Raw genomic sequence first — 12,173 nt, 5'->3', positions numbered from 1 at the left:
TAATTAAAGGAGAACGTTCATTTGTGGTCTGAGAATTTTATTAATTGAGAATTGAGGGACATTGACATACCTCATTCAACTCAAGAGGCAAGTTTGTCACGTACAAGGCATAATCCTCACCAAATCTGAAGGGAAAAGTCAGAAATGTTACACAATAAATAATTTATCAAAAGCCCCAGAGAATTTAAGCTGCAGATTTTCTCTCCTTTTTTACAAAAAAAATCGTTTCGCAAGAGAAAAATAGTTAAAGCCACCAAAATATTTATAACTCATTGATATCTTAGAGAATGAAGCTCAGGGGTTGCTGGCATGTACATGGAATGTTTCACCCAATAATATTTTGTTCTCTCCAAGGAATGTGTTGACGACAAAAAAAACATCTCAAGGGCTTACCGAACACTCTGCTTACAGGATTCCGGCATTCTGCTACGTATTCAACAGATTCGTTCAATAATTTCGGCTGTCGCTTACAAACAACCGTGAACCTGCTACAATAATAATCGAAATCGAATAATTAATCGAACGAGTGAGAAAGACGATGCACTAAATTATTGCGAGATGATATCAACATGTTATAAAATGCGCAAAATAAACATCATGACATAATATTTCCATCCGACGAATTATCAGTTTATTACCTTTTTTATGTTAGAGGTAGACTAAGTCACTCAACAATCAATTGTTGAATATTTCGAATGTTGAAAATGGATTCAATGTATACGATTCGCCTTGATAAGGGGAACTGACAACAGACAAAGGATTCAACCGGCTCGAACCGTCGAAAATGGCGGTAATGAGTCGTGTGCGTCGTGAAAACATCACCCGAAGTCAATTAACTCTCGATTCTAAATTAAAATGTTATTGTTCGTCACAATTAGCCCGAAAATTCGACAAAAAAAAATTATCAATCGATTATAAACGAATTTCTAGTGGGAATACCTGCGGAAGGAGTGGATTTTTGAAAGTTGTATTGAGTATATATATGCACTTCCGGGGGATACCGGAAATGATAATTTTTTCGATTTGAGAAAATGGGGAAATTTTATTGTAAAATGACGGGAAAAAGCATATGAGAGACTTTTATTTCAAAATTTCGGGGGGGAGAGTCTCCTGGACAATCTCAAATGGACAAATTTTGAATTTAGTCAATTCTGAGGGAACACAAATATCCCTAGATCGAGAATCTAGAGAAATGGCCGCTGGTCATGCTGGCAACCCTAGCAGTATTGCAGTGTTCAGTTTTTAGGCCAGTTCCAGCACCAAAACTCGTTATTGTTGCTGATAAAAGAAAATAAAAACAAGAATGATTGCAATTAACCTCTAATGAGGGTAACTATATCCTTTAAACAATAATCTCGATAACAATTGCAAATAGACACTCCCTAATTTCTCCAAAATTCGCATCCCACTGGAGCTTTTGCATTGGTTTTTCAGTGATTGTCTGGTGTCGAGCTTTTCGTCAACTGTACCCAGTATTTCTATTGTTTTTTAGTAATGAAGGGTACATTATTACGTTCTAATCAAGAATGACACTCGGTGATGCATTCATCACGTTGCATTTTGATCATTTCTTCGTCTCTGGAAGATTGAAAAACTGTAGATTGAGGTTAACAAAATTGGCGCGGAGCCATGTCATGTGAATTCTTGAGTTTAGAAGTAAACAAATTTTTTCAGACAACGACTGTGTCAATTAAAAAAAGACATTTCAGTATTTGTTAACGAAAAACCAGAGTAGTGGTGTACCATAGCAGATTTATTGATTTTTTATTTTATGGGAATGTGCAGTTATTTCACTAATGAGTCACTGGGGTTTACTGACATTTTATTTGACAAAACAAAAACAATTTATCGAAATTAAGGGGAAGACAACTGTCGAAAATAGAATTCTTGATGTTCGTTGACGAAATGCTCAACAAATCCGGCGAATCAAGTGAAAATGTCATAGTGAGATTCCAATGTTTTCTTCTCATAGGTGTTTGACCCTCAATCAGTGTTATTGGACTGTTAACCTTTAGTTCTATTCCCCAGCAACAACGATCAACTGCAAATGGTCAGGAAAAGCGCAAGTGGTAAGACAAAGGGAGCCGTGAAGGACCTTTAATACTGTAATTGTTACATTGAGATTTTCTTTTGTATCGTTGACTTTAACTTCCGAACATTCTTCAATAAACAGGTGGAGTTAATTCCATTGTGAAGGGAGGGGGTAGTATGCCCAGTAATGAAGAATGTGGAATTCGCGATGTCTGGGGACACAATTTGGAGGAGGAATTTCGTACTATTCGGAAGGTCGTCCAGCAGTATCAGTACATCGCTATGGATACAGAGTTTCCTGGTGTTGTCGCAAGGCCGATAGGTACTCTATGATTTTTTCGTTCAATTTATTGTTTGCAACTGTAAACTTCATGATTTATGTAGAACTCAGTAGGAAAAAATTGCTCTATTCTCAGGTGAATTTCGTACTTGCGCTGATTATCAATACCAATTGTTACGTTGTAATGTCGATCTCCTGAGGATCATCCAACTGGGTTTAACTTTTCTCGATGAGTCAGGCAATCCACCAACCGGGAGCTATACCACATGGCAATTCAACTTCAAGTTCAATCTGCAGTAGGTTGATTTTTGAAGATTCAGCCATTTTTTTTTTGGTTTTTAAAAATACAACATTGAAAAGATCTTTACTCGTTATTTTTCGGTGCCTTCAGAGAGGACATGTATGCACAAGACAGCATTGACATGCTCCAAAACAGTGGAATACAATTCAAAAAGCATGAAGAGGAAGGAATTGAGCCCCTAAATTTTGCTGAGCTCCTGATGACATCTGGAATCGTTCTTGCCGATGATATCAAGTGGTTGTCCTTCCACTCCGGTTATGATTTTGGTTATTTACTAAAGCTACTCACTGATCAGAATCTGCCACACGAGGAAAGTGAATTTTTCGACCGCCTCAGGATATATTTTCCCACAATCTACGACGTTAAGGTACCAAATCCATTTTTGTGAATGATTCTCGATTTATTGAGAGGATAAAAAATGTATAAACAAGTCTTCCTGGAGCTGAAGAAGTTCCAAATGAAATCTTCATTCTTTTCCAAATCTTCTACTTGATAATTAATTTTTTTTTGTGTCCGGACAGTACCTCATGAAATCATGTAAAAATCTGAAAGGGGGACTTCAAGAAGTCGCTGAACAACTCGAGTTACAACGAGTGGGGCCTCAGCACCAGGCTGGCTCGGATTCTTTGCTCACGGGAATGGTCTTTTTTAAGATGAGAGAAGTATGAATTTTTTTTCTTATTTCAGGATAATAGCGCTTCATACAGTCAATTAAAAACATGGTTGGCCGAAGTGATTATTTTTTTTCTAATTAAAGTTCATGAAACCTTTCTGATGAATTTTTCCAGATGTTCTTCGAAGACAACATCGACGATGCTAAATACTGCGGCCATTTATACGGCTTGGGCACTTCATTCGTGGTCAATGGCTCTGGAGGGTACCTCGACAGTAATGGTGACAACTCATCCTCCTCGTAATGATCGAATAACCGAGTAGAACCTCTAAAATTGATTAGTGAACAACAGCTTTACACAGAGGAAAAAAAATGAGAGACAACCTTTCACAATGATAGATCATCAATCGTGATTCTCCCCCTTTCTACGTTTTCATTACAAAAGACAGATGAAAACCCCACAAAATATGAATTCACAGTTAAATAAAACGAGATAATTGGATTTTCCCCTTAAGGGAAGTGTTTTTGAGAAAAGTGTATTTATAGAATGGCTTTTTTGGTAACAAAACAAATTCATAAAAAAAAAATGCATAAAACGATATACTGTTCTTGATGTTTCGTATTCGAAAGTGACTTTCCTCTAATTTGTGAAACTAATTTAATACATTCTATTTTTATTTAAACAATCGCAATTCAGCATTTAGAGCATTATGCCTTGGACTTTCCGATAATTTTCGGTTGAATATTTATTCAGATTAGTTTTGATTAAATCAAATTGATTACACGTTTCACAAATTCAGTGAGGTAGAAACTATTGTACAACTGCCATGTTGAATTGGTTCATTTAAAAGATGAAAGGAAAAATATATATGTATAAATGAAAATTTACATGATTTATTTTTTACGGTGTGAAGTGCAGTTAATCGGCTAATCGACCCTGTAGGCATTGGAGCCCTCAGGGCGAATAAATTGTAGGGAAATCGAGTGAAGAGGTATTACATTCAATAAGTGATCCTGTTCATCCAGGAATTTAGATTGACCGGTAAGTGGAGCAATAAAAAATCACTCGCTTTTAGACCGATAAATATTTAATATCATATCCTGAATCAATAATGTGATAACATTTTCCCTGCTTTGACTGAATTCATTGGATCATCGCCGATTTGTTCCTCGATAATATAATTTTACTCAAAACGATAAGTAAAGAATTTAAATGACTGCCACATAAGTAGGCCAAAAAGGGTCGTCGTGCATCGTTCAACATATAACATCCCGAGAACGTAAAGATAGAAAGATAAGCCCACAAACGTTATCACAGGATAGCTCGATGATATCTCTCCAGCTATTATCATCACCATTCGTCACCTCAGTGTTCTATCGTACAGTTCTCACCTTAAACACACCAATTTCCGCAATTAGTACCAAAAGCCAGTGGAACAATGGGTAGTTGGTCTCTCGGCCCATGTAAAAGGCCCAAATTAGTGTCAATTATTTTAATTTTCTGCTTGATAAACTCCGTTGTTGCGCAATCGGGGAATCAAACATTGGAAAGTGCTTTCAATTTGGAGCCTATCGAGTCTTCCGAGGTCTCGGGAACACATCAGGATGAAGCTGCGCCAGAGGAAAGAAAAGACGCGGGAAAGGCGGATACAGCACCGTCGGAGGTAGAAGATTTGGTTGAGAAATTATCCGATGACACTGGCCATGTCGATCAGGACGAGACTAATCTCAAGACTGAAGATCTACCGGAGATTCTGGGAGCCTCTCCAGGAGGTTCTGATCATGATCCTCATGCTGATGATACTCAGAGGATTCATCAGGAATCATTGGGAATAGGCAGGGGAATTGATGAGGCACGCAGTGAAAAATACGTCAGTTACGGTACGGAAATTAATTACGAAACAAATTATATTCCAAAAAATATATTAGAACATTTTCTGAACTCCCTGAATCTTTATGTAAAATTATGTAAAATATCTGTCTCATATATTTCTTTCGTGTTCTCTATAAGTTTCACTTCCTCCACAGGTTCTCATTTGAACCGTAATTTTTTCACTGTCTTCCGGTTATTTTTATCAAATATACCCTTTCGTGCGTTATCAATGGGCGTGCCCAGGTTTATCGCGTTCTAACGACATTAGATGACTTATTCCTGGTCAACTTATCAGGACTGACATAATTGTCAACCAATTATTATAATTGTACGTCCACTGGTTGATTGATTGGCTCGGTAATGAGGAAGGTGTCATACTCAACATGTTTGCATGCATTGCCTCATTTTATTTGTACGTCACGTTTGATTGTATTGGCTGTTATCAGTGCTTATCAGTTACTCACTCGAAACATGAATCGCTGGTGAATCACTGGAACACGAATACTCTTTCTAGGGTGAAATAATTCACCTGATTCACGCACTTGTTTCCGTCGATTATGCGGTAGTATTTATTTTCTCCCAGATTCTGATGATCCAGAGGCGAACAGATGTGCACCAACGCCGGAAAATTCACCGCGTTATTACGTGATGACTGAGGAGAGATGGAGGAAAATTCGGTCCGAGAAGATGTACTGGTATTTTGATAAATGCGGGGACAATAATAAGGGCGATTATCAGACTGATGTGCATTCCTCAATGCCGCAGATACATAAAAATTTTAATTTCCAATTACCGTTCTATGGATTTCGATACAATTACACAAGGGTCAGTCCACATGATTATTTGACATTATATGTTCATTTATTATTATGGAATTTTTTCCAGGAAAAAATCCCATAGAAAAAACGATAACTTCCGGAGTAAATAGAAAAAATAATTAATTGAATTACTCCCTAGTTATCAATCAATGGATACCTGGAATTCAGTGATCCTCCGAATCATTACACGTATCCACTTGTTTTCCCCGTGAAAGACTGGCCCAAGAAAAATGATCCTGCGTTTATTGGCATTTTCTTCAGCAAATGTCGGATTGGATCGCTTAGACACAGTGATATCGATCGACGAGAGCCAGGTGTTTACTTCAGGTAAATTTGTGCTTCTTTTCAGATAAATAAAATCATAAATTGGATCTTTTCCCTCGAAAAATGAAATAAATTGATAATTTGCCAGAATGGAACGGGACTTGCAGAAGAGAACCGACCAGTTCGGTGTAGAAATGAGGGAAAGAGTAAAATGGGACATTCGGGAGGGTGTAGTTGGGTCTGACACATTTGAACCAAAACACGCTGTCATCGTCACGTGGAAAAATATGTCATTCGCTGGTGGAATTGACAATTCTCTCTATAAAACTAATACCTTTCAATTAGTCCTGGCAACTGACGAGGTTTACACGTACGCTATCTTCAATTATCATGACATACAGTGGACCAGTCATACTGAGGCTGGTGGTGATACCACTGGTGGCGAGGGTGGAGTGCCCGCCTACGTAAGTGTCTGGGATTCAACGAGCAGAAGTCATTGATGGGCGGTTGATCCATAGGAGAGCGAATCGAGTATTATTTTCATCGTGAATATTGTGTTGACAGGTGGGTTTCAATGCTGGTAATGGAACGCAGAGCTACGAGTACAAACCATATTCGCAAATGTCAACTATTCGCGATCTGACGAGCCGCGGCTGGGCCAATGGATTTGAAGGGAGACATATTTTCCGGATTGACGAGAAGATAATGCATGGAACCTGCAACAAAGACATCGGTAATTCACGAGAGAAATTGTTTGTCTAAATTATCACAATTTTGGAACTTTCTTTCTCATGGGTAATAACATTTTTATGACAGCTGGAGCACATTTACCATTGACATTCGCCCCTGAAAGCGGAAATATGCTCGGTGGTACAGTAGTAAATATAACAGGGCCTTGTTTCCTCCCAAAGGATAAAGTCAAATGTCGTTTTGATACTGAGGAAGTCTTCGGCACTGTCATTGACAGAAATCGCGCTGTTTGTATTCAGCCATTCGTGAAAGCTGAGGGATACATCAGGTTCGCTATCGTCGTCAACAACGGACAGTTCGATTGGAAAGGAAAATTTTTCATCGGTAAGATAATTGAAGAGTGACTCGTTGAAATAGGAAATCAATCCGACGATGAAAATGGTTGGTCTCGATGGTTGAAAATTTTTGCAGAAACTCCAGCCACAGCTACGGAGAGGATATACTTCCAAAATCGAGCAGTCCACGAGCGTAATCCTCGGGAAATAAAAATAACATGGGACGCTTACAACTTGACCAGCAATCTAAATTCCGAAGTTCAGCTGTCACTCTGGGGCTATCGGGAGACGACCATTCGACCTGAGTTCGAATACATCGGTCTTCTTGAAGTACGTCAGAGACCTGGTTATTATTTTCGCTTGAGGAACTTCACGAGGAACAACTTCCTCAAGGCAATCACGTTTATTTTTCATAATTTTCATCGTTACGAATATTTCAGGGGAGTTGGACCAACACCGGGGAATACACGATAGCACCAGCCAAATATCGTAATTACGATAATCCCTACCAGCGGGACATGCATTTTGGCTTCATTTCGATTAATCTAACGAAACCCACTGATTACTCAGGACTCGACATCACACCGTACGTAATTTTCCAAGTTATTCATGAATACTTCCACCTGATTTTCTCCAGAAATGAGGGGAAAATCGGGATAAAAATGACGAGTGTCACGATTGACAAGTCCATATCATAATCATTTGGAGATGTCTTCACCCCGACACTTGATTGATGCCAACGATTTTAGCAATAGATTTATAAACTTCAAGAGTCAATGACCATAATGGTATTTGTAGGGTATTATGGAGCAAACCCATCCCCCTGGCCTGGTACTTCGGCCCCCAGTGGGAGCGGGAGCACGGGGCCAAATGGCCGCAGAAGCTCTGCGACAATTGGATCATGAATGACCGATACCTAAAGAACTTCGCCGCTGAAGTCTCCCTCTGTCCTTGCACCCTAGGACACGCCTTGGCTGACAAGGGTCGTTACCTTCCCGATCTCAGTTGCGATAAAGACTCAAACCCCGAATGCTTTTACAATTATGGAGCGATCCATTGTGTCACCACTGGAGCTCCCAAGTAAGAATTTTTATTCGATTACAGCCACCAATCACAACTAATTAATTCGCTGCTAATTAATTAGCCACTGCTCAAATATTCCCCATAAACGAAATCTCTATCTCACCCATTTTCTCCCTCGATGACCTCCTCCCTTTTGTTGTCAGTCTGGACGGATCAGAACAGCAATGCTGCTACGACAAAAACGGCTACCTGATGCTGACCTACGACCAGCAGTGGGGTTCCAAGCCCCGCAGGTCTCACAATCTGGGATATCTCCCCTGGAACGAAGCTAACAAAGTGCCGAGTCTCTCTCACTGGTTCCATGATATGGTGCCGATGTACCTGTGCTGCATGTGGCAGGAGGAGCAGGCGGTTGGCTGCGAGACATTCAGATTCGAGAGACGGCCTAGTCAGGACTGCATTGCTTATCAATCCCCAGCTGTCGCCGCTGTCTTCGGGGATCCCCACATCGTGACCTTCGATGACGTTCCATACACCTTCAATGGAAAGGGGGAGTTCGTCCTGGTGCGGGTGGACACTAAAAAGGATAAACTGGATATTCAGGGGAGGTTCGAACAAGTTGTGAATAGTGGCCCGACAGAAATCCGAGGGACTCAGTTGACCTCCGTCGTAGGTAATAAAATATTTTTTTTATAGAGAAGGAAAAGGGGGGAAAAGTTCTTGCGAACTGATGTCATTTAACATTAGAAAAATATTATTTTTCAATGCAGCGAGGGGCAATGACTCATCGACCATCGAGGTCCGGCTGAGACCTTCAAGTGCCCAATGGCGATACCGCCTGGATGTCTTTGCAGATCGTCGAAGGATTTACTTCGACAGACAATCCTTGAAATTTCAACACTTTCCCGGAGTCGTAGTTTACACACCAACGTACATTTTGAATCAGAGCGAAGTCATAATAATGTTTGATACTGGGGCTGGGGTTGAAGTGGTGGAGAACCAGGGCTTTATGACCGCGAGAGTTTATCTACCATGGACATACATGGTAAGTCATCACCTCCAGACTCACTCTGACATTAATTAACTCTCCCAATGAATTTCGATATTCAGCGGTGGCTAATGCATCACTATATTTAATCGCATGACAGAATAAGACCAGAGGGTTGATGGGTAACTGGAGTAACGAAAAAGCCGACGATTTCACTCGGCCAGACGGTCAAACAGTGCCACTGAGTCTGGACAGTTTCGAGGAAATCCACAAGAACTTCGGTATGTACTGGATGCTGGAGGATAAGGAGGACAGGTACAAAGGGGGTGCATTGTTCACTCGGGAATTCGGTAGAACAGCGAGTTACTACGCCAACGTAACGTTTGAACCAGAGTGGAAGAGGACACCCCAGGACATATTAGTATCAAACAGGTGGGATAGCTCCAGCAGTCGTTTTAAATTAGTAATCGTTATTCGTAAATATTCCGTCGAGACGGATTTTCTAAAAAATTTTCATTCTATTTTTATTCATTATTCGTTATCATATTCATTATTCCCAGCACCGAAATAAAATTTGCTCGCGAACTCTGTGGAGAGACGTATCAGTGTCAATATGATTATGCAGTGACGTTAAATCGGGATCTTGCGCATTTCACGAAGAATTACTATGACACACTCACCCAAATCAAAGCGCTGAACTCGAAATCAAGTGAGTTACTGAAATATCACGTCACATTTGACAAATGTTAGAGAAGGACTCACGAGTCGATAATTTTATTTAAGCGATATCTTGTGGGGTTTTGGAGACACCGAGATTTGGCCGGAAGAGCAATTTCCTGTTCATTCCAAATACCAAAGTGACGTTCGAGTGTAATCAGGGATTTATCCTCATTGGAGATCAGAGGAGGTCCTGCGAGCCGAATGGAAGGTGGAATATTCCAGAGTATGGATACACGGAGTGCCTCCGTGAGTACATTATTGTTATTATTTTTTTAAAGAGACAGAGGTGGAGGAAAAGCTGCTGTGGAAAATTCTCGCGTGATTGTGAGAAATTTTAGGGAACAGTCATAAAATTGGGGATATCCCATCATCGGACGTGCTAATAAATTTCAAACGTCTGTAGGTCAGGTCGAGTATTCCCAGCGGACAGCCTGGATGACAATGGGAGTCATAGGCGCAGTGCTAGTGCCAGCAATAGTGCTCATAGCAGCTATATTTATTTTTTTGCGTAAAACGGGAAAACGAGAGGGTTCGACGAGATCCTGGCGTTTTTCAGATCGTAGCTCGGGGATTGGTTCGTTGTCGCGACAAACGACCCCCCTGAAATCATCCGAAAGAACAGTATCACCTCAGAGTGATAATAGCACTGGTGCAAGTAGTATCACCAAACGACGGCTTTACGATAAAGTTTATTACACCCACGAACCACTGCCTGATAAGCCGGATGTCGATTTCGAGGAGAAAGACTGGGATCTTAAAGATTCTACGTCACCCACTGAGTCTGATTCCATTGACAGCGCGAGGAAAACCGCGAGCCCTAGCAAAGAGAGCGATGTTTAGCTTTTGCAAAGGGAGAGATTATTTAATTTAAGGGAAGCGCTTGCAAATGCGGTTCGGGTCCGACTCTCGGATTGTTTGGTTCCGCGAATAAAAATATTGTCCGGGTAAATTGTTGGTCGCATCAATGTTGAGTGTGAGACACTCCAGAGGATTTTTCGTGGTTCTGCTGAGTCACTGGAGGCAGTTAAATATTTACGGTCTTATGAATCATCGAACTATCGGTGGTTATTCTCGCGCCTGTGAAACAATTATCGTAAATCAATTGCCTGATTTTCTCTCACGATGATTTGACTTTTGGGTTTTCAATAAAATGTTCAATGATTGTTAGTAATGACAAGCATTGCCAGAATGTAATAAAACTGCGGATTAAGAAATAATTCAAGTAGTACAATAAGCAGTCAGATAGGAATAATATCTAGTGTTAACTGTACTTTATTATGTGGAATAGAAAAATCTGGATTAATTCATTTAACAAAATATGTACTACATATGTAAATATGTATCTGTCTCTGAATTGTACAATTTTGTAAGTTTTCGTAATAAAATATATTGAATGTGTGCTAAAAGAAGGAAATTTCTATTCCACAATGACAAAATTACAGTAGACACGAACAAACAATCTTTATAAATTGAATGATCAATAATTTTGATTAATGTGGAGTGGAAATTTCCGCACTGTCTCCACTGAAATTTCCATGTCCTCATTTCAATTTCGTTAATATCGCACGTAATTGACTTTGCATTGTCACAATGGAGATTTTAATTAATAGGTCAGCAGGAGTATAGCTCTCGACAGGCTGGTGTAACCTTTGGAATTATTCTCGGATGTTTAATTCCAATTCTAATGATTATTATCTGTGGTGCCTTCAGAGTCGTTCAGGGAAGAAGGAAAGAACGAGAGCAGGAGCAGTCACAGATGAGGTATAATTATTTCATGGCTTAATTACACAGAGGGATTTAAAAAATTCTCATTGCTAGCTTTCAAACCCTGCTATTGTTAATTATTTTGCCATTGACCTTTGTCATGGAATGATCCTTTCAGATCTCGAACCACCGAACTCCAGAGGATGAGAAAAATTGATGAGGACGAAGAGCCAACCACTTACCCTAGCAAAACGACTGAAATAAATTAATGACACCTGATATTTTCGATATGTCAAAGACGACAGTCAGTGCTCTTCATTAACTTTTACACAGTCTCTCCATACAAATTCACGATGTAATATTATAAGTATGGAAATGTATATTTACGACCTCATTAACTTCATCAGATATTTCATAATCCTCGAGTCATTTCCCTCATTATCATGATCTTCTCTATCAAAATATCCGTCAATTAATCTCACTGCAATGTTTCAAATACTTTTCTAGTACAAATAAATAATTGTAATGCACAA

The 12,173-nt window shown here is 39.7% G+C and overlaps 4 protein-coding genes across 7 annotated transcripts in view; 2 read left to right on the top strand and 2 right to left on the bottom strand.

The window, feature by feature from the left end:
• LOC135170650 (uncharacterized) overlaps positions 1 to 851 on the bottom strand; it is a 4,950-nt gene extending 4,099 nt beyond the window's left edge. Inside the window, exons 1-3 of the mRNA XM_064136654.1 lie at positions 642 to 851; positions 394 to 490; positions 71 to 125 (exon numbers count right to left, since the gene is read on the bottom strand). Coding sequence (XP_063992724.1) covers positions 71 to 125; positions 394 to 422 — 84 coding nt within the window. The 5' untranslated portion in view covers positions 423 to 490; positions 642 to 851. The remainder of the gene's footprint in view (positions 1 to 70; positions 126 to 393; positions 491 to 641) is intronic.
• The window catches only part of LOC135170668 (probable cytochrome P450 301a1, mitochondrial), a 21,720-nt gene extending 13,189 nt beyond the window's left edge, over positions 1 to 8,531 (bottom strand). The window contains exon 1 of the mRNA XM_064136688.1: positions 8,392 to 8,531. The gene's annotated coding sequence lies outside the window, so the exon portion shown is untranslated. The remainder of the gene's footprint in view (positions 1 to 8,391) is intronic.
• LOC135170674 (CCR4-NOT transcription complex subunit 7) lies at positions 1,201 to 4,109 on the top strand. 3 transcript variants are annotated; one of them, XM_064136705.1, is made up of 7 exons: positions 1,201 to 1,329; positions 1,973 to 2,069; positions 2,174 to 2,353; positions 2,448 to 2,607; positions 2,703 to 2,979; positions 3,134 to 3,274; positions 3,401 to 4,109. In XM_064136705.1, exons 2-7 carry the CDS (start codon positions 2,048 to 2,050, stop codon positions 3,527 to 3,529), a joined length of 909 nt encoding a protein of 302 aa, XP_063992775.1. In that variant the 5' UTR covers positions 1,201 to 1,329; positions 1,973 to 2,047; the 3' UTR covers positions 3,530 to 4,109. The 3 variants fall into 3 exon arrangements, with proteins under 3 accessions (XP_063992775.1, XP_063992776.1, XP_063992777.1); XM_064136706.1 differs by having other exon boundaries at positions 1,213 to 1,329; positions 2,029 to 2,069; XM_064136707.1 differs by lacking the exon at positions 1,201 to 1,329 and having other exon boundaries at positions 2,022 to 2,105.
• On the top strand, positions 4,305 to 12,173 carry LOC135170649 (protein mesh). Of its 2 annotated transcripts, XM_064136653.1 has the most exons (16): positions 4,318 to 5,106; positions 5,682 to 5,923; positions 6,056 to 6,243; positions 6,329 to 6,644; positions 6,745 to 6,913; positions 6,997 to 7,254; positions 7,342 to 7,535; positions 7,646 to 7,791; positions 8,004 to 8,285; positions 8,432 to 8,901; positions 8,999 to 9,273; positions 9,377 to 9,648; positions 9,777 to 9,925; positions 10,000 to 10,182; positions 11,547 to 11,697; positions 11,819 to 12,173. In XM_064136653.1, the coding sequence occupies exons 1-16, from the start codon at positions 4,665 to 4,667 to the stop codon at positions 11,907 to 11,909; spliced, it is 3,828 nt and encodes a 1,275-aa protein (XP_063992723.1). In that variant the 5' UTR covers positions 4,318 to 4,664; the 3' UTR covers positions 11,910 to 12,173. The 2 variants fall into 2 exon arrangements, with proteins under 2 accessions (XP_063992722.1, XP_063992723.1); XM_064136652.1 differs by lacking the exons at positions 11,547 to 11,697; positions 11,819 to 12,173 and adding an exon at positions 10,340 to 10,790 and having other exon boundaries at positions 4,305 to 5,106.

The sequence above is a fragment of the Diachasmimorpha longicaudata genome, chromosome 17 (assembly GCF_034640455.1).
Source record: "Diachasmimorpha longicaudata isolate KC_UGA_2023 chromosome 17, iyDiaLong2, whole genome shotgun sequence".
NCBI lineage: Eukaryota > Metazoa > Arthropoda > Insecta > Hymenoptera > Braconidae > Diachasmimorpha > Diachasmimorpha longicaudata.
This window is presented reverse-complemented; position numbering and strand designations above follow the sequence as displayed.